This window comes from Bubalus kerabau, chromosome 3 (assembly GCF_029407905.1).
Source record: "Bubalus kerabau isolate K-KA32 ecotype Philippines breed swamp buffalo chromosome 3, PCC_UOA_SB_1v2, whole genome shotgun sequence".
NCBI lineage: Eukaryota > Metazoa > Chordata > Mammalia > Artiodactyla > Bovidae > Bubalus > Bubalus kerabau.
In genome coordinates, this window is record NC_073626.1 from 127,271,162 (window position 1) to 127,299,068 (window position 27,907).

At 43.8% G+C, this 27,907-nt stretch overlaps 1 protein-coding gene across 3 annotated transcripts; it reads right to left on the minus strand.

Annotated features, from left to right (window-relative positions):
• Nucleotides 1-3,253: 3,253 nt before the first annotated feature.
• On the minus strand, nt 3,254-27,647 carry NIFK (nucleolar protein interacting with the FHA domain of MKI67). Of its 3 annotated transcripts, none has more exons than XM_055572935.1 (7): nt 27,450-27,647; nt 26,210-26,347; nt 20,995-21,103; nt 19,153-19,364; nt 18,563-18,631; nt 18,371-18,439; nt 3,254-3,461 (listed from the first exon to the last, which is right to left on the minus strand). In XM_055572935.1, the coding sequence occupies exons 1-7, from the start codon at nt 27,552-27,554 to the stop codon at nt 3,450-3,452; spliced, it is 714 nt and encodes a 237-aa protein (XP_055428910.1). In that variant the 5' UTR covers nt 27,555-27,647; the 3' UTR covers nt 3,254-3,449. The 3 variants fall into 3 exon arrangements, with proteins under 3 accessions (XP_055428910.1, XP_055428909.1, XP_055428908.1); XM_055572934.1 differs by having other exon boundaries at nt 3,254-3,516; XM_055572933.1 differs by lacking the exon at nt 3,254-3,461 and adding an exon at nt 17,216-18,102.
• Nucleotides 27,648-27,907: the final 260 nt, after the last annotated feature.

The window sequence follows — 27,907 nt, forward strand, 5'->3', positions numbered from 1 at the left end:
GTACAACCAACAGGCAGGGGGTGTTATGGAGCTTGGAGGGTAGAAGTCAGAGGTGCCTGGGGAAACCATGGGCATGGCTAGGCCCCCAGGAGGGGTGGGGAAGAGGAAGAGGAAGAGGACAGGGGCAGCTCTGGAGGAAGATCTAGTTACGACACTCCCTCTTCAAGGGAACTGCTGGCACAGCATCCCCCATGTGTCCAGGGTGAGACCTGGGCCTCGCTTAGCACCTACCCAACAGCTGCCTCTGGGGCCTCCACCAGCCACAGGAGAAGAACCAGCTCAAAGTGACCTTATTCTAAATCAGGCTGGCTCCAGGGATCCCTGTCAACACTTGGGCCTGCCCTTGGCAGTGAGCAGCTAGCCTGGAGGAGAGGAGGCACACTTTGCACTGCCCTGCAGAGAGCGGGGCATCTCAGCAGAAGCAAAGATGCCAGCAGGCTGAGCCAGCCAAGGACGACAGACAGTGGGCAAGGCCTCCTGGCGGATTGGGTTTGTTAGGATGGGCTGGGGAGGGGGCGCTGAGCAATTCCCAAGTCATGTAAAAAACTATATGGGTTTCAAGGAGACGACCACTTCTCAGCTCTAAATAATAGAAGCATCCAGAAGGAAGGAACCAGAGGCTTCTGCCAATTGATCTGGAGACTGGGAAAAAGTCCCACAGTTATTAATAAACGCTGTGTTCTGGGAACTGATTTCATGCACCAGACAAAGGGATTAAAAAGTTGCTGTTGAAGGCAAAGTGGTTTCAGCCAAAGCTCCACTTTCTGTTCTCCCAATAAATGAGCATTTTTCTCCCCGGGAGCGCTGAGAGCTGATTGGCCTCTTGATAAATCTGGTGAGCCGGGAGCTGTGCCATTGATTGGCACCGGTATACTTCTGTGACCTCTTAATCTTCCTAGAGTCTCCCTGGGGGCAACACCACCTCAGCCTGCTCTGAGGGTGGGGGTCAAATAGGTGCTTGGGTGGCTTCTGGGAACCAGAGCTGAGGATGTAGCCTCTCAGGGCCCGGGACCCTGGAATCCTGGTAGATAAACACCATGTTAATTCATCTTGCAAAGTTATGCAGTGAACTTCACCTTGTCCAAGGGATGTTGCAGGAATGTTGGCTTCGGGGCTGTTTCCTTGGGCATGTCTAGGTCCAGGTTCGATCCCAGAAAGAGCTTACAAATAAACAGATAAGAGAACCAAGGAAACACTCCTAGAAACAATGGTCAGCTCCCTTCACTCAATTATTAACCTGTGAGCAACTTTTTCTTTTTGCTGCACCACGCAGCTTGCAGGGTAGGATCTCAGTTGCCCAACCAGGGATTAACTGAGGGCCCCGGCAGCGAGAATGCCTAGTCCTAACCACTGGATCACCAGGGAACTTCCCTAACCTGTGAGCAACTCTCAGACAAGACACAGTGCCCATCAGTTCAGCCACTTTGCAAATGAATATCGAATGAATCAAGTGTCGTCAGAATTATTTCTAAAGATAACTAACCACTACTTATAACTCCCTTCCTGTGAGGATTTACTTCATCATCTCAGCTGAGGACACAAGAACTAGGCTTTTGCCTTGCCCTCCCCTTCTACCACTGGGTCCCCAGTCCCCAGAGCAGGGTCAGCAGCAGGTGTCCATAGGACGGTCATTTCCTTCTGGCCCTGCCACTCACTCCCCTTCCAAGGCTGGTCGGGTTCACGTTTCCTCTGTGAACTCAGTTTGCCTGGTACACTCAAAGGTTTTTCCTCCTTACGATTCTTTTCCCGCAGCCCCTGTGTCTGCTAATGAGGAAGTAGCCGCAAGTTTTCTAATTCTCTCAAAGCCTCCCACCTTTGCATCTGTAAAAAGCCACCTAGGGGAGTCTCATCCCTTCCGACTCATTTTCCTTCCTGCCAGAAGAGTGATTTTATAAAACACAATCTGAAATGGGTTAAAAAAAAAAAAACTGATGTCAGAGGAAGATAAATATCATATGATATCACTTATGTGTGATAAGTGAAAAAAAAAAAATGATACAGTAAATTTCCTGGCAGTCCAATGATTAGGACTCAGCGCTTTCAACTACTGAGGGTCCGGATTCAATCCCTGGTCAGGGAACAAAGATTCTGCAAACCACATGGTGCAGCCAACAAACAAGTAAAATATGATACAGATGAACTTACTTACAAAATAGAAACACACAGACACAGAGAATAAATTTACAGTTACCCAAGGGAGGGTGGCGAGGGGTAAATTTGGAATTAGGGATTAACGTATACACATTGTTCAGTCACTTAGTCCTGTCTGACTCTTTGCAGATGTAACATATACACAGTAATGTAACATATATACATTACTGCACATAAAATTGGAGAAGGAAATAGCAACCCCCTCCAGTATTCTTGCCTAAAGAATCCCGTGGACAGAGGAGCCTGGTGGGCTGCTGTCCACAGGGTCGCACAGAGTCAGACACGACTGAAGTGACTTAGCATGCATGCATGCGTTGGAGAAGGAAATGGTAACCCACTCCAGTGTTCTTGACTGGAGAATCCCAGGGACAGCGGAGCCAGGTGGGCTGCCGTCTATGGGGTCACACAGAGTCGGACATGACTTGAAACGATTTAGCAGCAGCAGCAGCACATAAAACAGATAAACAAGGTCCTGCTGTATAGCACAGGGAACTATAGTCAACATCTTGTAATAACCCATAATAGAAAAGAATCTGAAAAAGAATATATATATACATATGCATAGCTGAATCGCTTTGCTGTGCACTTGAAACTAACACATTGAGCACATTAGGACCTTGCCATTTATCCATTCTGTATGCAATCATCTGCATCCGCTAATCACAAACTCCCATCCCATCCCCTTGGCCTTGGCAATCAAGTCTGTTGTCCATGTCCGTTTCCACATGTTTTGACTTGGGTCCATGGGAGCTACCTCCCCAGCTTCAGCGTTTGGATAAGGCCACAAGAACACATCCTGAGCTCTGACCCGCCTGCCTATTTTCTCTGAGAAAACAAAGGGCAGCAATCAAAACTACAATAAGATCTCTCTAAATACCTACTAGAATGGCTAAACTTAATAAGATTCTACCAGGATTTCCTTGGTGGTCCAGTGACTAGGACTCCATGTTCTCACTGCCAAAGGCCTAGGTTCAATCCCTGGGCAGGGGCCTAGAATAAAAGTAAAAAAAAAAAAAAAAGACTCTACCAAGTGTTGGCAAGGATGTGGAGCAACTGGGGACCTCATACAGCAGTTAGAAACATAAACTTGCTTTGGAAATAGTTTGGTGGGTTTCTACAAACTTGTAATGCATTTATCTCATAATCAGAGATTCCACTCCTGGGTATTTACCCAAGAGAAACAAAAACATATTTTCAAAGTCTTGTACACAGATGTTTAGAGCAGCTTCACTAATGACAGTAGAAGACTGGAAATAGTCCACAGGTCCCTCAGCTGGTGAAGGGATAAACTGCTTCATTCAGGACATCACCTAGAGAGAAGAAGACAAAATACTGGTCCACAGATGATCATGAGAGCGTTCTGTCCTGTGAAAGAAACAGACAAAAATGAGTGCCTGCCCTACAATTCCATTCATACACACAGGCAAACTCTGGGGTCAGAAATGAGACCAGTGGTTGCTGGGAGGCGGGAGTACTGGGAGGGGGTTGGCAGCAAAGGGGCATGAGGGACTTTGGGGTGAAGGAAGTGTTCTGTATCTTGAACACTGCTGTTCTCACTAGTGTGTGCATTTGTGCAAACTCCTTCAACTGTACACTTAACATTTAAAAAATAAAATAAGTAGAATTTCATCATATGTAAAATATCTCAATAAAGCTGATTTTTTAAAGTGGTGAAGAGACAGTAAGTGCTTTTAGAATATCAAGAAAGGAAAACTCAATTTACAGTTTTCATCCTTAATTTAAAATTTTCACAAGGATGAAACTAGAGATTATCATACTTGGTGAAGTAAGCCAGAAAGAGAAAGACAAATATCATATGATATTACTTATAGGTGGAATCTAAAATATGACAAAAATGAACTTATCTATAAAACAGAAATAACTCATGGACACAGAAAACAAATTTATGGTTATCAAAGGGGAAAAGAGAGGAGGGATAAATTAGGAGTTTGGGATGAATACAGACACATTAATACATCACTTCATGGGAAATAGATGGGGAAACAGTGGAAACAGTGTTAGACTTTATTTTTGGGGGGCTCCAAAATCACTGCAGATGGTGATTGCAGCCATGAAATTAAAAGATGCTTACTCTTTGGAAGGAAAGTTATGACCAACCTAGATAGCATATTTAAAAGCAGAGACATTACTTTGCCAACAAAGGTCCGTCTAGTCAAGGCTCTGGTTTTTCCAGTGGTCATGTATGGATGTGAGAGTTGGACTGTGAAGAAAGCTGAGTTGCAAAGAATTGATGCTTTTGAAGTGTGGTGTTGGAGAAGACTCTTGAGAGTCCCTTGGACTGCAAGGAGATCCAACCAGTCCATCCTAAAGAAGACCAGTCCTGGGTGTTCATTGGAAGGACTGATGCTGAGGCTGAAACTCTAATACTTTGGCCACCTCATGCGAAGAGTTGACTCATTGGAAAAGACCCTGATGCTGGGAGGGATTGGGCGCAGGAGGAGAAGGGGACCACAGAGGATGAGATGGCTGGATGGCATCACCGACTCGATGCACATGAGTTTGGGTAAACTCTGGGAGTTGGTGATGGATGGGGAGGCCTGGCGAGCTGTGATTCATGGGGTCGCAAAGAGTCGGACACAACTGAGCGACTGAACTGAACTGAATATGTATAAAATAGATAACCAACAAGGATCTATTGTATAGCACAGGTAATTCTATTCAATATATTATAATAACCTATAATGGAAAAGATTCTGAAAAAGTATACATGTATATATAACTGAGTCACTCTGCTGTGTACCTGAAATTAACACAATATAAAAAATCAACTATATTTCCATAAAATAGTTTTTTAAAAATAAATGAATAAATTAACTTTTGCTATTCCTTTATTTATATATTGGAGGTGGCAAAAAGTATACAGAACATAGGATTTTGGGTCCAATGGACCCAGGGGATGTGCTCTCTTCTGCCAACAAACTCTGAGGTCTGAGCCATTTGCTTAGCCTGAGTTTGAGTTGGCTTGTCTGTGTGGTATTTTTGCATTAAAAATAAAGTCTATCTTCACAGGTATATGTTTTACGGATCTATATACAAGATGAGTGGGGATTGCTGGGTAAAGAATCTGTCTGCCAGTGCAGGAGATATGAGTCACAGGTTTGATCCCTGGGTTGGGAAGATCTCCTCGTGTAGGAAACAGCAACCCCGCTCCACTATTTTTGCCTGGAAAATTCCATGGACAGAGGAGCCTGGCGGGCTACAGTCCATGAGGTCACAAAGAGTCGGACACCACTGAGACACTGAGCATACACACACGCGCAAGAAGAGTATGTTCAAAGCATCTCCCAGGACCTGGCATGTATTCCAGATAATGTCAACCTTCCCAGCAATAAGTACCATCAGTAAGGTGACATTAAAGTCTGTTTTGTTTCTGAGGGACATGTGAGAAGCTACCAAGCTTCCATCTACCACTGGACAGCAAAGCAAATTTTTAATTTTTTTTTTTTCTGAAAACACAGTTTTTGGAAGGAAAAACGAATAAGTTTGCCACTGGGCCCATGTTGCCTGCTTAAAGGACCTGCCTGCTGGATATGTGAAGTCCTTACAACATCAGTTTCTAGACACATGGAGCCTCTGGGAGGATCAATGAGCAGCGACCTCCATGCTCTGCACAAGTGACTTTCAGGGCCTTCCACCCCCAGGCTGTTAAAACGAAAGGTCAGCATCCTGCTGGTGAGCGAGTGAGGAATTCTTCACTGACACATACCTGCTGGGTGATTTGTTGGCTGCTTTTTCCATCCAGCAGGCAGCTGTGGGTAATGTTTAACCAGAAAAAGAGGGGCTAAATTATTCAAGACATGTTTACAATGCAAACAGGGGGAGGGGGAGACTCCCCCATTGGCCACACTAGGGGTGGCAAGAGTCTGTGTGGGCTTCCTTGCATTTTACTAGCAAAACAGGTGTCAGGGACCCCCACCCAACTCCTTGCAGGCTTCTAGAGCCCCTTGCCCTCAGCTTGCTGAGACTTTTAGAAGCCCTGTTTAAAGGCAGCAACACCTGCTTGCAGGAGGACCACAGGAGGAGTGGAGGGAGGAGAGGAATGTTCTTAACCTCTGTGGCCCCCAAGCCTGGCCACGTCGGCCCAGCAGGACCTGGAACGGCTGGGGACCCCTGCCTCTTTTCCAGCATGGTCCTCAGGCTCCCCTCTGAGAGTATATTTTCCAATGCTGTTTGTTCTGATAAAACTTGACTCTTCAAAGCCTGTGGTTATTTCAAAACTGCCAGTTTTTAAAAATCTGGGACTTCCCTGGCAGTCCACTTGAGGCAGGAGGCAGATGGGCCCCATCCCAGGGTAAAGCAATTGGAGATTCATTCTCTATTGACCAAAAGTCCAAGATGAGAATAGCAGGGCAATTAAGGGAGGAGGCTGGACCCTGCACAGACCACATATTTCTCGTTCCCAAAGTCAGGGGACCTCCTTTTCCACACATGCATAGGAAAGGCTCCTTAGAGGCCAAAGAGGAGTCATGTCAAGGGATGTTCTACCCATAGGCCTTTGCAGTAGAATCTGTCTTGGCTAAGAGATGCATGTAAACACATGGGAGGATCCTGAGATACACCAAATACGGACTGTGAACCAGACAAGTCATAATGATTGGCCAAAGGAAACCCAGAAGAAATGAGGATGTGACTGACTCAGCAACTCAGGGCCTCTCCCTCTGAGTCTGCCCGTGTGTCTCCACACATACTGTACTATTTTTCTTCCTAATAAATACTTTACTGGCTTCACTACTTATCATCTTTGAGGAAATTCTTTTCTGCAAAGCTGAAATTCCAGGGCCTTGTCACTGACCACGGTCTAGTAGCTGAGATCTGGTGCTTTCACCGCCACGACCCAGCCTCAATCTCTGGTTGGGAACCCAAGCCGGCTCCAAGCCGGTGCAGGCCGAGGCCACCTGAGATCACAGGAGTTAAGACTCTGTGCTTCCAGGGCAGTGGTGCGGGTTCTATCCCTGGTCAGGGAACTAAGACCCCACGTGCCATGTGGTGTGGCCAAAAAAAAGAGATGCTTTGTCAGCACATCTTTGGTTATCTGTCACAGAAGCTCAATTCAAACTGCTTTAAGGGGGCAGAAAAGGAAATTACTGGCCCATCTAACTGGAAAGTTCAGGGGATGTTGGGCTTGGCTGGAGCAAGGGATTCCAATGAGTGTGTCAGAAACCCATTTGGCTTTCTTTGGAATTGGTTTTATTCTCAGGCTGGAGCTCCCTGCAGTGTTAAGATGCCCACTGGCAACCCAAGGCTTGTGTGCTGGGAGTCCAGAAGCCTATTCCCAACTGTTCTAGCAGGAGTCCTAGGGAAGCCACTCAAAGCCTGTAACACACCTGTCCATGTGGCCTGGGCAGGGTCACTCCATTCAAACCACAGGGATCGGTCATGGAGAGAGGTGGTCAATTCAAGACAACTGGGGTTGGGGAGGCAGAAACCACGCAGACTGCCCTCACATTCTTTTTCTGTTGAGCAAATCCCCAGCATGCTGGCTGACAGTGTGCTGAATCTTAGGTCCTCCCGGAGTCAGAGTGGCGTCAGATAGTCGTCTGCTTTGCTCTCCTCCTTCCCATTAAGCGGATTAGGCATTTCTCTCACTTATACTGTCTTTAGTCACTCACATATGGCCTACTCACTCACTGGGCACTTCCTGGGCACTTGTTCTGTGCCGTTGATGGCTGGCTGTGAAAGAGGGGTTGGCTTGAGGAGGATAAAGACCCAGTCCCAGGGAGACAGGCAGATAAGTAGTCACCCCAGTGGGGAGTGTCCCTCGGCTCTTCACAGCTCACGCTCGCCTCCAACCAGCAATCTGGGCGCCATACTGACCTGTGGGGGGGAACCCTCAGCAGTGGGGGCAGGGGTGTAGTCATGGGGGGTTTGTTTACTCTGCATCCTCAGGCCAGCCAGGTCTCAGATCTTTCCCATCACCAGGCAGACTGAGGGCGAGGAGAACTTCCTTTCTGGTGAGTATGCATCCATGGTGGAATGCCAGTGAAGATCTCTAGAAGTGAGGGTCAAAGAGACCTCAGAGACTGGCCACCTCAGTGCCTAACTTCTTGGCCTGATCCAAACACCTAGGCTCAGGGAGGCGAAGGGGCAGGGCTAAGGCAGCTGGTGAGCTCCTGCAGGGCCAGGGAGGCCCCGGTCCCTGACTTCCTCCCCAGGTGTCCTGCTCCATCAACACCCACGCCCAGGCTTTACCCAAAGTGTCTCAATTTCATTACCTGGGACGAAAAAAAATTAATCCAGTGTGAGAAAAACTAAAAGGCAATCAGAGTGCCATTTCCAAGAAAGGAAGATGGGTTGCCGAGAAAAATTTCCTTTGGGCCATTAAAAGAAATAAGAACATAACAAGTAGCTAATATCAATTAAAAAAAAAATAGTGTGTTGGGAGGTAAGAGAAGGAGATGATCAGAGAGCGTGGTGCACACAGACAGGGTACCCACAGCTGCGTGCATGTCTGGCACGGGGTCTGCATGCAGCTAGTATCACACTTCACTGAAGTGGAGACACCTGTGTATTGTCAGACACCCTGTTATCTCATGTAGCATTAAGAAATAAAGCACTCTGCCCATTCAACTCTGACACATTAGTGATCATGTCTGTAGTCAAATTCAGGGCATGTAGCTGGATCTCCCTGAGGGAGAGTACAAATCATGAGGACCAAACACACAGATCAAGGATGCCTGATCGAGGCAGGCTAAAGACTCACAGAGGAGGAATTTATGTTACATAAGTTTGGATGCCACGTATCCCAGAAGTTGGACAGAGGCTCCCTAATCATCAACAACAAAACTGTGGTCTTCTCAAATTCATAATTATAGTTAGTAATTCAACACTCTTTTTTTGATAATTGATAATCAGACAGAAAATTAGTAAACATAAAAGCTTGAGCAATACTATCAACTAACTTGACCTAGTTGGAGATTATGGAACAATTCTCTTGATAGCAGAATGGATATTTTTGTCAAATGCACACAGACTATCTACCCATATATATATTACATTATGAGTCATAAAACAGGCCTAAATAAATTTAAAATGATTAAAATCATACAAAGTATGTTATCTTTAGACAATGGAATTAATTTAAAAATCAGTAACAAAAAATGTGGAAAATTCTCAAATATTTGGAAACTTAATAACATACTCGTAAACAATCCAGGTCAAAGAATAAAGCAGAAGGGAAGTTAAAAAATAGTTTGAATTGAATGAAAATGAAAAACATATAAACTTAATGAAACAACATATAAGTAACATATAATAAAACTACATACAAACTCCAATGCTATTAAAGCAGTGCTTATATGAAAAAAAACAAAAACAAAAACAAATTATGGACTTCTGTGAGCCTGGCTCCTAATTGTCTTGCTCCCTCCTATGGGATCCTGTGTCTTAGCCTTGGCCCTAAATGTCTCAAATATGTAATTCTTGATTAGAGGAATGATGCTTTTCAGACCAAGCAGCAGCATCAAAGTATCTGGAGGAAAATAAAAAGAACATCCTTATGTAGGTGTCAAATTTTTCTAATTTGGAGCAGAAGATGGATGAGAAGACTGATTTGTAACTTCCAGAAGTTTCAGGAGGTCTCTGGAAAGAAACAAGTAATGAGGATAGAGACATTGAAACTAGGCTAAAGTGGGTTTGTATCCTGACTCCAATCTAAAAGCTTGAGTCTCTAAGCAGAATTAATGTCTGAAGGAGTAATGGCGTTAGAGATTAGCTGGAAGAGGATTCCATGCTTCCTGCCCTTATTCTACAAGAAGCAGGGAGAGGGCGGGGACTGTGTTGAAAGAAGGATTTGACTGTTCATTATTTAATTGTTTAATTCAAAACAGAGTAACTTGCATAAACCAAGTGTTAGTCACTCAGTTGTGTCCGACTCTGTGACCCATGGACTGTAGCCCGCCAGGTTTCTCTGTCCATGGGATTCTCCAGGCAAGAATACTGGAGTGGGTTGCCATTTCCTCCTCCAGGGGAATCTTCTCAACCCAGAGATCAAACTCAATTCTCCTGTGTTTCCTGCACTACAGGCGTATTCTTTACTGCTTGAGTCATCTGGGAAGACTGCATAAACCAAATGGATAGTCATAAAACTTCAGGGCTGGAAATGAGCTTAGATGTCCCTTTGCAAGTCACTGCCACATTAATGAATCCAGCTGTCCATCCTAGGCTTCATCTTCTTTGACCTGTCCAGTGGCACGGTCTTCACTTGACTTCCAGGCCCTCTGTGTCCTGGTTGTCCTCCCATCTTACTTCGATTCTCCTGCTTTGACTGGATCCTGCCCCTCACCCTGACCTCCATGTACTGGAGTGCCCCAGCTCCCTCACCACCTCCTCTAGGGCTCACTAGATCTTAGGACTGTAACCTGAATCTTTGTCTTCAGCTCAGAGGTCTCCACTGAATATCAGACTGTATGTCCAATTGCACCTGTCATCTCTGTAAGTGGCTTTTGTCAGGAAAGAGGTTTCTGTAGGAGGCCCCTTTGTCTTGTTATTAACCTTAAACCAGGTGCCCCCATGACCTACTCAGTTCTGGCCCTAGCACACCTTTCAGATCTTTTAATCACACAATACCTTGTCTAACGTATTGGTTCTTCCTGTAGATCAAAGAAGAGAAATGAAGAACAAGTAATTAACAGATGACCAGATCTCTTCCCCAGCTTCCCCTTCAGTAATCTCAGGAATAAACTGTGTAAACAGTTAGCATCAGGAGCAGTCCTAGCAGCAGTCTGTACACAGTAAAGGGTGGCAGCCACTCTGACCCCTCATCTCAGTGATTCACTGAGATTACTTCCCTCTTTCCCTTTAAAAACTTTCATGGCCGGACTTCCCTGGTGGCTCAGTGGTAAAGAATCTGCCTGCCAACGCAGGAGACACGGGCTGGATCCTCCAGGAAGATCCCATGTGCCTTGGAGCAACTAAGGCCGTGCACCAGTTATTGAGCCTGTGCTCTGGAGCCTGGGAGCTGCTACTACTGAAGCCCCATGTGCTCTAAGAGCCTGTGCTCTGCAGCAAGAGGAGCCAATGGAATGAGAAACCCTGGAACCACACCTAGAGAGTAGCCCCTGCTCACTGCAATGAGAAAAAATCTTGCATAGCAACAAAGACCCAGCACAGCCAAAAATGAATAAATAAAATTATTAAAAACAACAACAACAACAACTTTCATGGCCGAGCAAAATCTTCAGAGGTGGTGTATGGGGAACACTGAGCCCACCATCTCTAGATTGCCCGCATTCTGATTGAAGGCAACTTTCCTTTCTACCTACATTTGTCTCTCTCTTAAACATTTATTTATTTTTTTTATGGCTGCACAGCTTCGGGATCTTAGTTTCCTGACCAGAGATTGAACCCATGTCCTCAGCAGCGAAAGGACGGAGTCCTAGCCACTGACCCCCAGGGGATTCCCTCAGTCATCGATTTTTGAGCAGCAGCAGCCGGACTTGAGTTCAGGAACATCTCCAGGCAGTCTGATGGGCACCTCTGACTTCCACCTGGCATGTAGCTGCTGGTCCCTGACCTTCCTTGAAGCACCTTCTCACAGGTTTCATCTCAGTCAGTGCAGCTCTGTTCTTCCAGATGCTGTAGCCAAAATAGTTCGTGTCAAACTTGACTCCTCTTTTTTTCCCTCTCACACCATGTCAACATCAGCAAATATGTCTACCTTCATACCATCTCCAAAAGTCGAGCACCCCTCATCTCTTTCATTGTATCACCCTGGTCAAGTCCACTATGGATGCCTGCTGGATAAAGGCCTGGGCATTAACTTCCTCTTGGGTGGTTTTTCAGTCTGTTTTCAGTATAGCAGGGATCCTTTGAAAATGTATACCCACCAGGAATTCCCTGGAAGTCCAGTGGTTAGGAGTCAGCACTTCTACTGCCTTGGTCAGGGTTCATCCCTGGTTGGGGAGCTAAGATCCCGCAAGCTGTGCCACACAGCCACCCACCCCCCCACCACCAAATGTAAATTCACCAGTGCTCTTCGTCTTACACAGGGTCAAGGCTAACAATTAACAATGGCTTCTGAGGACATGCCCCATCTGGCCTCACTTTCCTTCCCCCTCATTCCTCCCACTGCCTTTTTTGCCAACTCTGTGCCAGCTACACTGGTCTCTCTTTAAAATTTGATTAATTTATTTAGGGCTACACTGGGTCTTCATGCTTTGTGCAGGCTTTCTCTAGATGTGACAGTGGGGCTATCTCATTGAGTTAATGAAACAAATATGATGTACCAGCATTGTTTCAATCACTGGGGTATAACCATTACTAGGACAAAGCTCCTACCCTTAGGAATACTGGTACTTGGGATGGGCTGTTGAAGCTGAATGAAGCTCCAGTACTTTGGTCACCAGATGCCAAGAGTCAACTCACTGGAAAAGATCCTGATGCTGGGAAAGATTGAGGGCAGGAGGAGAAGGGGGTGACAGAGGATGAGATGGTTGGATGGCATCACCAACTCTATGGATGTGAGTTTGAGCAAGCTCTGGGAGATGGTGAAGGACAGGGAAGCCTGGAGTGCTGCAGTCCACAGGGTTGCAAAGAAATGACTTAGCAAATAAACAACAACGAACAGACAATGAAGAGGAAACAAACAAGGCTTCTTTTTTCCAGAAACTGGGCAGCTTCCTGGGGAGGCAGCACCCCAAGAGGACGAGGGGGGAGCACTTCTCCAGCTGAGGGACACGGCTGGTGGGGTGGAGCGAGCAATTGAACAGGATGGACAGATTGATGTTTCACTCGGTTGGAACAATTCTAACTTTTCTACCTTTTGCATGTAGTACCTATTCAGGCAATAACTTAAAATTGAAAAAAATAAAAAGTCACCGGAAAACCTTAAATAATGAGCTAGGTGAGTAACATGCCTTTATATGGCTGATTCTACATTAACATTAAATCAGATAATTAGCTATGTACAAATATGCAAGGTAGGAAACACTTCTACAATTTGCATTTACTAAACAACTTGCTTGCATTTTTTATTGTACCAAACATGCATTGGCAGTCTTTTTTAAAGCTAATTAGAAAAACCCACAATATTTATCATCTAGCTAAGTGTTAAAGCAGAAATAGAATAAAAATTGACACCTTCTTCAGAAGAAAAAAATTATCAGTGATGATCCTATATCCCTGCCAAAAACCATCTGAATAGTTTCTCTCTTGGATGGACAATTCAGAGTTAATTGTTTCTCGTCCAAAAGCTGTGCTTCTTCCTTGAGCCAAGGCCACAGCTCTTCCCTCTGGTGCTCAAGTCATAGTAGAACCTGTGAATGGAGCCGCCAGAGACCAGCAGCGTCGCTCAGGGCACATTTGCTGCGGAAACTATGTTTGGCAAGTATCGAATGTCTGAACTTCTTTTCCTGGGCATGGTAGGGTTGACAGCACTTACTCTTAACAGGGGAAATTCTAAACTTGGCCCCTTATGAGCACAAAAATGTAACTTCCATAACACAGAACACATTTCCTTCTTTCTGTCAACACACACAGAGGCAGCGCAGGCCACCCAGATAACTTGGTGAGCAATTTGTTTCTAAAACAGATTGCTTCCGAGTCGGGAGAAATTTGTAGATAAGCATGTGAAATATTCTCTGGATCAATGGAGCAGTCACTGAAGCCCTGAACTGAAGCCAGCTGAAGCCCTGACTTCCCAAACAATTATGTTTTGTTTCTGTTTTTGTTCCTAAGAGGAAAATGGCCAGAAATATAACACCTAGATAGAACTTGAAAATAATTTCAAATGTTGAGATTTACTAATTGAAATAGAAAAATGTCCCAGGGAACTTGCTGGTGGTCCAGTGGTTAAGACTCTGAGCTCTCACTGCCAAGGGCCTGTAAAACAGGGTTCGATTCCTGTTTGAAAAACTAAGACCTTGTAAGCTGCATGGTGCGAAAAAAGAAAAAAAAAAAAACCCAATCCGTTTATTTTGTGCTTTTAATTTGGGCCTCATGAATAAAAAACCTAAATGAGCATAGTGTGTGGACAACAGGAAGTACTCTGAACAGAATGGGCTAAAGATTGTTTACGGTGATGACAACAGGAAAGCTAAATTCTCTTGTATGAACGTTTCTTTTTAAATACAGCCACCAAATTCTAATACACACTGGGAAACACCAAATTATAAAACCATTTCCCATAATTATTGTCCAATGACCCTAAGCTATGCTTATTCATAACTACATGCAACTTCATAAGCTAGAAACGATCACGGTTCATTTCATCAGTATGTTGTATTACTGGTTATCTGATATCCTTTTGCAAGTATGTTTTTAACAATAACCAATTACCCAAAGAATGTTACTAAGCACCCTGTTGCTTAAGAGTCATTTCATAGTGGCAGTTTCTATCTTTGGTTGTCTAGAAATTGGTGGTGTGTGTGTGGGTGTGTACAAAGATGCTTCTCAGGGAGGTCATTTCTTTTAAATTGAAATGTAGTTGATTTACAATGTTGTGTTAATTCCATCCATACAACAGTGACTCAGTTATACATATATATACTATTTTTTAACATTAATTTCCATTAAGGTTTATCAGGATATTGAATATAGTTCCCAGTACTACTCAGTAGGACTTTGTTGTTAACCCATTCTACACATAATAGTTTTTCTCAGGGAAGTCTTGTTTAAAAAAAATTAGGGTATAAACCCCTTTAATAAGTTTGCATTTTGCTAGCTTCTTAAATGAACGGAGAGGACTGTAGATTTAAAGCGCCTGGGATCTGCTGCCATCTAGTGTGAGGTTGCTGACAACTGCTTCAAAACTGAGCTTCGAAGAAGGGAACTTTTCACCTCCTCCCACGCCTGCCCCAGTGCCCCACTTCTGCCTCCATTCCAGTCACCAGCTCAGGTCAGCACAAGGCTTTTGCGTCTTTCCTTTTTCCCACTGTCACTAACAATCTAGCTTTCATGCCCCTTTTGTTGGAAGGACGTCAAAAGAAGTCAGTTGAATTGGCTCATCATATGCTATTTCTGGGCAAGTTCTTTAAGCTCTCTGGGCTTCAGTCTCCTCATCATTCAGATAGGAACAGAACTGCCTAACTTCATAGGTTGTCCTGATTAAATGAGCTAATACACATGCAAGGATTTAATAAATGTTCATTATCATCACACATCTACCATGCCTGAGTCCTTAATGCAAATACAAGTATTGAAAATAGTCTGGGGAATTCCCTGGAGGTCCTGCAGTTAAGACTCAGCACTTTCACTGCAGTAGCCGAGTCTAACCCCTGGTCGGGGAACTAAGATGCCACAGAGCTGGAAAAAAGGAAACAGCTTGTATTACTTTTCATTTTATTATCAGAAGGCAGAAATTGGGTTCTATGACAATTCAGGCTGCTTGTTTTTCAGAGGTCCATTCTGGATAAAAAGTCCTTTGAAAATATTTGCACCCAGGCTATAGCTTCTTCTTTTTTAAAAAATTGAAGTTACAAAGTTAGTTTCAGGCGTACAGCAAAGTGATTCAGTTTACATGCGTATTCATTTTCAGATTATTTTCCATTATGGGTTATTACAAGATATTGAGTACAGCTTCCTGTGCTATACAACAGGTTCTTGTTTGTTATCTGTTTCATATACAGTGGCGTGTATGTTAACCCCAAACTCCTAAATTATCTATCCCCACCCTTAACTGTTTTTTTTAGCGGCATGGGCAGCTTGCAGGATCCCTACCAGGGAACTTCCTGAAACTCACTTCTCAATTTTTTTCAACTATTTAAAAATGTAAAACAAAACCCTGCAGCAGGTTGGATTGGGCAGCAGGATAACTGGTCGCTTTGAGGGTCACAGGCTGACCCATGATGTAGTTAGGTTTGGGCCTTGTGATTTTTTCTGCCTATAGAAAGTGCAAATTACTTGTATACATTCATCACACTTGTGGGCTGAGAGCAGCCACGGGCATCACTGCACAGGGGACAGAGCCCTGCTGTGCCCACCTGTGTCAGTCTTTGAACAGTCTTTGCCATATTGCAGTGAGACAGACTCATGATCCATCAGCCACGGTTACAACTTCCAGATTCTTGATTTTTTCCCTACAAAATCTGAGGATCAACTCCACACTACTTTGACAAATGCTCCTAATCTAGTTCCCAGGAAAATGTTAAGTTCAACTCTATTTCTTTGCCATGATATATGCTAAAAACCCCTCTCCCCATCCAGCTCCAGGGTACATCAAGAAACTCCTCACATGTCAAGTGATGATGATCAGTACCAAGCTAGAAGAGGAGTGTCTGGGCAGTAGGTCAGTTAACAGGGAAATAATAAAAATCTGTCAGGCTGCATTGGTAAGCTTATCTGGTGCTTTCCCAGAATGGAAACCAGATGGACTTCTAGATCCACAAATTCAGACATGGTTCAAAGAGGTAGGCAGGTCTGTTACTCATTCAATTTAATTAAACATAATGAACATAGTCTATAGGGACTAATCTAGAGCTAAGATGTTCTTTGTATGTTTATTTTTTGGGTGCGTGTGGCTTTGTTGCTATTTGTGGGCTTTCTCTAGTTGCAGTGAGCAGGGGCTGGTCTCAAGTTGCGGGGCACAGGCTTCTCACTGCAGTGGCTTCTCTTGTTGGGGAGAATGGGCTCTAGGTGCGCAGGTTTAGTTGCTCTGTGGCATGTAGAATCTTGACCAGGGATGAACCTGTGTCCCTTGCACTGACTGGCAAATTCTTAACCACTGGACTACCAGGCAAGTCCCTATGCTCTCTGTGTATTAAAACTGATTCACCTAGGTCAGTATTATCATCATAATATCTAACAACTATTACATGAAAAAATGTTTCCTGGTAATGAATCCTTTTAATGAAACTGAATTAGCTGATCCCTTGTGGCTCAGCTGGTAATGAATCCACCTGCAATGCATGAGACCTGGGTTCGATCCCTGGGTTGGAAAGATCTCCTGGAGAAGGGAAAGGCCACCCGCTCCAGTATTCTGTCCTGGAGAATTCCATGGACTGAACTGTATTAGTCCCCGGGGTCGCAAAGAGTCGGACATGACTCAGAGACTTTTACTTCACTTCAATTAGCTGACACATTTCAAGGGTATCAAAACCTTAAAAGATCATTGAAAGGCAAAACCCAACAATTTTTTATTTCAGGATATCCAAGTTCCCCTTGCATACAAAAAACAGAAAAAGTTTATCAGGTGGTCACTACATGAATCTTGAAACCAAATTCCTGATTGATGATACTGATACAAGATGGTAGTTATTAATTAATCCATGCCAGCCCACCACAAACTAATTTAACATTGGTAAAAATGATCATATATACATAAATGAGTCTCTATTAGTACTGACACCTCCTTCTCACTGCCCATAGAATCTGACTTCCAGTTTCAGCCATCTGATGGGTTAAATGTGCTTGGTCTAATAGAGAACTATTTTGACGGTCAAGCAAGATTTTCTTTATTTGATAGTAACAACAAAGGTTACAGTTTAGTACTTAAACCAGCAGTTAATAGTGATCTTCTCTCCAGGCAGAGTAACTACAAGCACCTGTGAAAACTGCAAAGAAAACTAGAGACAGGACAAGAGGCAGTGGAAGCCTAGCTGCTGTAAACTGGTGTGCACCCCGGATTTCAGCAAGGGCAGGGAAGCCAGAATCACTGACTGCTTTCCTCAGGGACTTGAATTGACAGTTTTTTCCCAACTATCTTGTTACTGGTTACATTCCACTGTATCTAGTTAAATATAAAGAATTAGTCTTCATAATAAAATCATCTTTTCAGAAGAACTATACACAATACATTAAAAAAAAAAATCACTGATTGTGTTTTCTTCGTCTTTTTTTCTTTGAACTTGCAGGTGGTTGAGTCTCCTGTGTTTCTTCTTTTACACCAGATACGGGCTGTTTGAAAACTATTTCATTATCTTTATCATCATCATTCATTTTAGCCACTTCAGATTTTCGTTTCTCCAAAAATGTTGGTGTACAAACTGGTGTGGGACCCTGGGTTCAAGTGAAAGATTATAATACATAAATGTGGGACGATATTAGGAATGACCCTCTCCCACCGCCACTCCTCTATTTTTATAAGTTACGCATATTATTTTTGGCCTGTTTCCATCATTTGATGATATAGCTGCACATGATTAAGCGCTTAGGTGCTGATCAGACTTCGTTACAAGATTGAGCAAGCAAAGCGACAGTAGCAGCAACTGCCTTTCCTCCTTTAAACTGCAATACCGGATTCCCAGAATACTGGGGACACTCTTACCTGGCTACCCACAGCCTTCTCAGGAGTCTCAGGAGTGACTGAAGCGGCTTTCTTCTTCTTACGTAAAGCCTTCAATAAATTTTAAGAGACTTCATCAATCTGCGTGTTGACTAGATATAGTGGTCCTGAATGTACTTCCCCATTTATCTTTTTCTAGTATCAAGTGGGTAATATGATAAGCAAAAGTTTTACCTGGTGCTTTCTGGAATTTTGAGGACCAGTGTTTGAAGCCTTTTCCTCATTTTTATGTAATACCTTAACCTAAATAAGCATACAGAAGTAATAGAAAAAGAAGTTGTAAAACTAGCAGTCTCACATATGTATATTTTAAAACTTACCATTAGATCATTATACATATGCTTATTAGTTAATTCTGACAGACTTTTAGGACTATTTCCAACTTAAAAGGACCATGAAACAAAATTTTAACTAAAATGGCATAAAAAGGATGGTCATTTTACAGTCTTGGTATTTACTGGTAACATACAATATAACCAAACATTTAATCCTGGCAATGACACCTTTACTAGTAATCTACAAGCATTATGGTTTTCGGTCAAATAAGGTTTCACTCAATCATCTAAAACTACTAAATCAGGTACGTGTTGCAAATTGGTTAATCCCTTTCAGGATTTCCTCCCCTGTGTAGTGTAACAGGAAATACTAGGACTGCTCGACAAACCTACAAAGACAAGCCTACAATGACTGCAGTGTCAAACATTCAGTCAAAACCTCGTAAGGGGAGACACTGGGTGAGACATTTTATACAAAGGAACACTCACCAATGAAGGGAAATTATAGTCAATCCCCTTTTTAGCCAATCTCTTCCTGAGTAATTTTTCCTTCTTTTTAAACCGCTCCTCCATCCGTAGCTTTTGAACAAGTGACCGATTCTGATTGTACCGTTTCACTGCTGGATATGATGGCCTTTTAAATGGCATATGCCACTCTCTAAAAAGTTCTTCATGTACCTTTTCAGGTGGTATAAAATGACCTACAATTAAAAAAAGAAAGAAAAAAAAAGTTCTCAATCAAGTTGGAGGGAAAGGATTTTAATGAGCACTCCAGACTCTCCCTTGTGTCACTTGTAGCATAATCAAATTGATGTGTCCCCCATTTACATGGAGAAGCCTGAAAGAATAAAGCAGGTACCCAAGGGAAAGTCAGACAGCCCACAGTTATCTACCACTCACTCACTGTGTGCCAAGAACGATTCCAGGACTAGAGATACATGAGTGAACAAGACGAGTGCATAGAGGAGTGTGTGGAAATGAAGCCTTAGGGTTCCCGAAGCTAAAAGGACTCCCACTTTTAGACTGTGTGACTCACAACAGCAGAAGCTCTGACCTTCTGGCTCATATCCTCCAGGCACCTGCCCAAGACTAAGGCAGCTCACTGCTTATCTGTATCTCTCTGCTTAGGGATGCACACTGAGCCCCTTATGCAGGGAAGCCAAAATCCCTGGGATCTACCCTCCACCAGTGATAGATGGTACACAAAGATCCCAGTTTCTGTGCTTGTCAGCTGGGATAATTCTGTTTCCCAAGGTGACCAGCAGGAAGGAGCCCAAATGCCTAAATAACCCGCTTGCTAACATACCCTTTACTGACTTCCTTCCTCCCTGTCAAATCTCCACTCCTTACAAGTATTTCCCTGGGATCACCTCCAAGACAAACTACTCCCCTGAAAAAAAAAGAAAAGGTGGGGATGTGGCTAACACCTCATATTGGAGTTCAGAACTGTTTGTGCCACCCTTCAGAAGTCAGGTGGAGCACAGCAGGGATCTCACACATGTGGTCACCCAATCACCCACTTCGTTCTGGCAAGAGCCACATTTTTCATGTGCGAATAACACCCAGGATCTCAGGGGGCTTCTGGGACCCTCTCTCACAGCAACAGGAACTAAGATGGAGAGGTGTGACCTGGGTGCTGGCTCCGGATGGGCTGCTCTGGGGAGGTGGGTCGGTGGGAGCTCCACCTCCTGCGGGATGAACCTCTCATCTGCTACTGTCGCCCTTGTACTTCCAATGGTTTCTCTGCAGGGGAGCTTCAGCCAAGGCCATGAAGACTGGCTGACATGTGACTCCTCACCCTGAACATCATCCTGTCTAGGACCATTAGTGGTTTCTGCTGTCCTCAGCATGTATTCTAAACTGTGCTTTACATGGCTTCTGGTAACCTGACCTTCATTCATCTACTTCTCCTCCCTCATCTCTCGCTATGCTCCTTGAAGGCAATTACGTTTGTCACTGGTTTGGCATTTGCTGTCCCCCCACCAAATTCTCAGTTCCACCCCTTCACCTGGCTGTTATTTAATCTTCAGGTTCCAACTTTAATGACTCTTCCTCAGGGAAGCCTCCCACACCTCACCAGGAAGCCCTTCCTATTTACTCCTTAAGGAAACTGTTCCAACTCCATCTCAGCAGAAAACAGCTCTCACTCCAGAAATCTTAAAATTCCAGTTCAAACCTATCTTGAAAATGCACTTAAATTGTTGCACCACTGCTTAGGAGACTCATCCCAGGGATGAGGTGGGACGTAAAAGCAGCTAAGCAACCTCCCACCGCAGCCACCGTCAGCAGGAGTATCCCTGAAATCCCACAGGCTAAGAATCGGGTACTTACACTTCAAGAGTCTTTCACCAAAAAGGTAGTTGTTCATTGTTTCAGCAGCTATTTTGGCAACATCTTCAGATTCAAACTCCACAAAGCCGTAGCCTTTGCTATTTCCAGTCTGCAATGACAAATCCACCACAAAAAGCAGAACAATTACATACTCATGTGCCACCAAACCCCTAAAATGTCATTAAATAATGTACATTAGCTATGTCCGACTCCTGCGAGTCTATAGCCTGCCAGGCTCCTCTGTTCATGGGATTTTCCAGGCAAGAATACTAGAGTGGGTTGCCATTTCCTTCTTCAGGGGATCTTCCCGATTCAGGGATTGAACCTGGGTGTCCTGCACAGCAGGCAGATACCAACTGAGCTACCAGGGAATTCGCAGTAGGAATAGCATTAAGGAATAACATTAAGACACCTTTAATTTTCAATTTCAAATCACATAGTGTGCAGACTGTTACAGGGAAAGAAAAGATCCAAAATAATTTAAATTTGCCTCTGGTTTTGAAGATTTCCTGGGATTATAGTTGGAATTTATTCAGTAGCAACAGCCAACATAAAGGAATCTGGTAGGCTCCATAGTCCTTTACTCATTGACCTCATGGGTGGTCATATTATCCATCTACTTGGGAGATGGAATAAATGCGTCACAAAAACACAGGTAATGTAATTCCCATTTATATGAAAAAAAAAATGAAAAGAAATTAAGTCAGTGTCTCCCAGCCCATCAATAAAACATCGCATTCACTGTCATGTTTAACAACGACTGATCATCTCCACAGCTGAGGGCACAGGACCAGGGACCACTCTCTCAGAGACACACATGCTAGGTTCTGGCCTCTACACCATAACCTAATGAGCTTGCTAACAAGAGTTCTAAAGTCCAAATGCTCAGGTTTGGATCTTAGCTCTGACACTCAGATAAGGAATGTTTAAGCCTCAGTTTTTCCTTCTATAAAATGAGGATAAAATAAACACTCTCATAGAGTTGCCATGAAAACACAAAATAACTGGCAAGTGCTCCACACTTTTGTCAAGTACTCGATACATGTTACTTTAGGGTGGCAGGGTATGCCTGCCCCACATCTGCTCCTCTGGCAAATAATTATTGAGCTGAAGGTACTGAGAAATAGAACAAGAAACTCTGCCCTCCCCTTATTTACCTAAAAACAGGACACAAATTTAGAAAGGCGTCCTCTCCCTTCTATCAGAAAGATGTTAGAGGAATCCACACAACAAACTTTACTAAGCAGATTTTATCACCAAGATCCAAACCTTAGAATTCTTATTAGCCTCCTGTATATTTGCCTCCCCACAACTTGCAACCATATAAACTCAAAGCACTGTTTCCTCAATCTTGTCACTCCTCAAAGTTCTAACAACCCCTTCTTTGAGCACTCCCATGAGTAAGCAAACATTTTAGTCTCTTTTTAATCTGTTTTTCAGTCCAATTTATAGGGTCTCAGCCTAGAGCAGTAGAAAAAGAACTTTCCCTCGTCTACAGTTCCAATTCTTAGTGACAACAATTAGAAAAACTTTACAATCTTGCATTAAACAAACTATTTTCGGATATGGCTCAAAACTGGTCATGTGATCCTGGAAATAAGAAACCATTCACAGGCTGTGTGGCTTAACAAGAGTTGGGAGCCAGGAGGCTGACTCCTAGCTGTGCTAGTGACTAACAATCAGGACACAGCCACCACCTAGAGTCTCAGGTTAGTTATCCGCAACAGGATGATTCTGGTAAAACTTTAAATGTCTGACAATCCTCCTACCATCCCAACTCACTCAGGAGGGGAACGATGGTGGAGTGTAAGACACTATAATAAATCTTTTGAAATCTGACGTGAAAATACATGTAAGTGTCCCACAAACCAAACACTCAAAAGCCAAAACCTTGACCTAGTAATCCAAGAAAGTTAGAAATACCAAGCAGATAGTCAAAACTGGGGTGGGTAGCTTTAAAATATGCAACAAAGCTGGAAATGTTACATTTCAGTGCACTGCATCAAGGAGCAGACTTTCTAAGAAAACTGGCCTCAACTCTTTAAAAGAGCCAATGTCAAGAAAAACCAAACAAGCAAAACAGGGACAGAGAGACTGTTCTACATAGGATGAAGAGATAAACGATCAAGTGCAATGCATAAACCCTAACTAGATCCCAGAATGGCAAGGACTATTGGGGATATTTGAAGAGGCAGTAAATGAGATCATCATATTGTGATTATGTAGCACAATGTCCTTTGGAGAAGGCAATGGCACCCCACTCCAGTACTCTTGCCTGGAAAATCCCATGGACGGAGGAGCCTGGTGGGCTGCAGTCCATGGGACCGCCAAGAGTCGGACACGACTGAGCAACTTCACTTTCACGCATTGGAGACGGAAACGGCAACCCACTCCAGTGTTCTTGCCTGGAGAATCCCAGGGACGGGGGAGCCCAGTGGGCTGCCGTCTATGGGGTTGCACAGAGTCGGACACGACTGAAGCGACTTAGCAGCAGCACAATGTCCTTATTCTTAGATTTATGATGACGTATTTATATTAAAGTATTACAACTGTCACTTTCTTCAAAAGGTTAAAAACCCAAAAAGGTATGTACGTTTTTATAGATATGAGAAGAGATGAAGCTAACGTATCAGGATATTAACAATGAGTGAATCCAAGGGAGGATGTTCATTACACTTTCCTTTCTACTTCCCTGTCAACATTTTCAGAACACAAGGCTGGTGAACACAACTGCACTTCATTATGGAAAAACACTTAAAAAATAACAACCCACAAAAGACAGAAAAAAAAGTCTTTGAAAAAAACAATAAGGGCAAAAACATGAATAAGTGTTTCACAGAACACCAAAGGCTGATAAACAAATAATGATACTCAATAATGATTCTCAATCTCACTACTGCATTCATCTCACATGCTAGTAAAGTAATGCTTAAAATTCTCCAAGCCAGGATTCATCAATATGTGAACTGTGAACTTCCAGATGTTCAAGCTGGTTTTAGAAAAGGCAGAGGAATCAGAGATCAAATTGCCAATATCCGATGGATCATCGAAAAAGGAAGAGAGTTCCAGAAAAACATCTATTTCTGCTTTATTGACTATGCCAAAGCCTTTGACTGTGTGCATCACAATAAACTGTGGAAAATTCTGAAAGAGATGGGGATAGCAGACCACCTGACCTGCCTCTTGACAAACCTATATGCAGGTCAGGAAGCAACAGTTAGAACTGGACATGGAACAACAGACTGGTTCCCAATAGGAAAAGGAGTACATCAAGGCTGTATATTGTCACCCTGCTTATTTAACTTCTATGCAGAGTAAATCATGAGAAATGCTGGGCTGGAAGAGGCACAATCTGGAATCAAGATTGCCGGGAGAAATATCAATAAACTCAGATATGCAGATGACACACCCTTATGGCAGAGAGTGAAGAACTAAAAAGCCTCTTGATGAAAGTTAAAGTGGAGAGTGAAAAAGTTGGCTTAAAGCTCAACATTCAGAAAACGAAGATCATGGCATCTGGTCCCATCACTTCATGCAAATAGATGGGGAAACAGTGGAAACAGTGGCCGACTTTATTTTTCTGGGTTCCAAACTCACTGCAGATGGTGACTGCAGCCATGAAATTAAAAGACGCTTACTCCTTAGAAGGAAAGTTATGACCAACCTACACAGCATATTGAAAAGCAGAGACATCACTTTGTCAACAAAGGTCCGTCTAGTCAAGGCTATGGTTTTTCCTGTGGTCATGTATGGATGTGAGAGTTGGACTGTGAAGAAAGCTGAGCTCAGAAGAATTGATGCTTTTGCACTATGGTGTTGGAGAAGACTCTTGAGAGTCCCTTGGACTGCAAGGAGATCCAACCAGTCCATCCGAAAGGAAATCAGCCCTGAAGGACTGACTGGAAGCTAAAACTCCAATACTCTAGCCACCTGAAGTGAAGGGCTGACTCACTGGTAAAGACCCTGATGTTGGGAAAGATTGAGGGCAGGAGGAGAAGGGGATGACAGAGGATGAGATGGTTGGATGGCATCACTGACTCAATGGACATGGGTTTGGGTGGACTCTGGGAGTTGGTGATGGACAGGGAGGCCTGGCGTGCTGTGATTCACGGGGTCGCAAAAAGCTGGACACGACTGAGTGACTGAACTGACTGAATCTCACTAAAAATGAGACAGATCATTCTATACTCATCCAGAGGATATATTATAAAGTGCTATTTTTCAAACTCAGAGTTTGAAGAGTTTAAAAGTTGCCCTTTTAAAGGGCAGCAGAATCAATTTATTATGCCAGAAAAGTATTTTTAAATAAACTGAATGGGAAAATTAAGTATCATCTTCCTAGATTTTTATTTCAGTTAATGTTTACGTACAGGTACATGTGTGCTGGCTTGTGCTGTAAAACTTACTTCTTATTGTGGATTCAAGGTCTGAAAAATACTATTCAAGAGAAAGTCACCTATACCTGCACAAAGAATGTTCCCAGCAGTTTCATCGACAAGACTGGAAGAAAGCTAACGTTCAACAAGAGGGTGGATAAACGAACTGCAGCATATTCAGGCAGTGACAACAGAGCAGGGACAAGTAGTTAACTCTGTTCTGTTGTAACTTAAGTGGTAAAATGTGAAAAAACTATCAAGAAAAAAAGAGATTCCAATAACAAGAATTCTGTGGTTACAAGTATTGTATGTAGGAAAAAAAATAAGGTTGGCCACACCCTATTACTGAAATAAACCACACAAATCTTTATTAGGAGGTAAGTATGATACAGTGACATTTTTACAGTACTTTGTGTATCAGGCACTGTTCTAAGAATCTTATACTCATTACCTCATTTAAGCTTTGATTCAATACTCCTGAGAAAAAAAGCATGCAGCTTATAGAATTTGCCCAAAGTCACACAACCAATAAGGTGTAGAGTCCAGCCTCACACTTAAGTTCATGAACCCTTGGGTTAGTAGTTACAGGATAAAAAGGACTCACTAGGATTGCCAATTTAATTTGAGGAACTGAGGCAATTACCTTAAAAAAAAAAAGTAAAATACACATTCACAGGAATACTAATTTTGTTCTCCGTCTGCTTCAGGTTCTAGACCTTATCCAATCCCTTTCTGGAATGAAGTGTGATAAGCGGTAACATGCAAACATGCTCCAAAACCTGTCAAGGATGATATGCTTTTGGAAAATAAAACAATCTAATTCAATACAAAAATCTTACCTTTTTACTCCTGGACAGTCTGAATCTTCTAACAGTGCCAAATTGGGAAAAATATGCTCGGATCTGGGTTTCATAAAGGGTTGGTGGTAAGTGGCCCACATAGATTACTCCAGGAGTAGGTTTTTGTTTCTCCTGTTGCTGAAAACATAAAGACCAGGGAAATATATATATATATATTTTTAATTAAAAAAAAAAAATCACACTGCAACAAAACTTGTGAAACTCTGCTCTTAGATTAAGACAAAAGATCAAAAACCTACCCTGTATTTCCACTTACCACAACAGAAACTATAAAGAATAATAGTGAAGAGACTTATGGTTGCCCAGCGGGGAGCGGGGTGGGGGAGGGGGTGGGAGTTTAGGGTTAGCAGATGCAAACTATTATACAGAAAATGGATAAACAAGGTCCTACTGTATAGCATAGGGAACTATATTCAACACCCCAGGAGAGATTAACACAACACTGTAAATCAACTATACTCCAACAACAACAACAAAAAAAAAGGGTGTCCTCGAAGACAATCGCCAAGCAGTAGCCTGTCTTCTCAGCTTCCCTCTCCGAGCACGAATACTCAGTAACTACACGCTGAATTAACAGATAAAATCTTCTGGCCTAAGAACTCTAACAAACATACCCTTCAATATTGTTTGCAGATCACCATTTACTCGCACCCAAGTAAAGAAACAATTCTAAGACGTCAGTAAACCTTCACGAAGCCTACTAACCTTTTAGTATCTGTCCTCGAACTCCTGCCTTCGGTAATACAGACTTTTAAGCTTTTCCATGTACATTTTATGATAAAATCTTGGGCAAATATTATTGAACTTGATATCAGGGCCCCCAAACAGCGAATAGAACTTGGGTAATACTGTCTTTTAAGAATTCCAAAACCACTAACCAGGCAAACAAATCTCCCCAGTTTGGGGGCTCAGCCGAAGCTGGACTGGAGCTGATCCGCGGGACGAGGGCCGACCCAACAGCTGGCTCTCCTCTCTTCGAGCATCCCCGCGATACCCACTCCTTACCTTACCTCCGTAAGGACCCTAAAGCCCGCGCGGCCCAAAGCCGTCACTTCTCTGTCCTCCGGAGGAAACCTCGGCCCGCAAGCTCTTGAGGTCGGGGCCCGACCTGGGTGACGCCGGACGAAGCACACGCTTGGTGAGGCCGAGGCGCGCGGGCGGGACCCCCAGACCCGGTCCGCCACCTCCCCTCGCGGTCGGGCCCGCGCCGGCCGCTCACCTTGGTCGCACGCCGACGAACCTGAGCCACCTCCTTTTTAAATTTGGCATCCTCCTGCGGGTTTAGGGACAGGAGCGGCTTTGCCGGGCCATCGAACGCCGCCATTCCGCCAGCTCGTACTCGGACGAGACCCACGCGGTACAACCGGAAACGCCAGACCCTCTGCTTCCCCAAAGCGGAAGGGAGGGCGGGGCCTGCGGCACGGCTCCGGGGCGGAGCCTGGGCGCACGGCGCGGGGGCGGAGCCTGGGAGACAGCGTAGCGCGAGGGCGAGGCATAGGGCGTGGCGCAGCGCGGTGAAAGGGCTCAAGGGGCTTCTCGGCTGGCAGGTGTCGTTTGTCACGTTCAGGGTTGCCTCCATTTGGAGGTGCTCATTCGCCTGGCTGCTCAATATTTAGATATCCTGCCTGACAGTGATTCTACCTGCCAACGAAGTCAGCTCTGTGTCCAGGAGCTCCC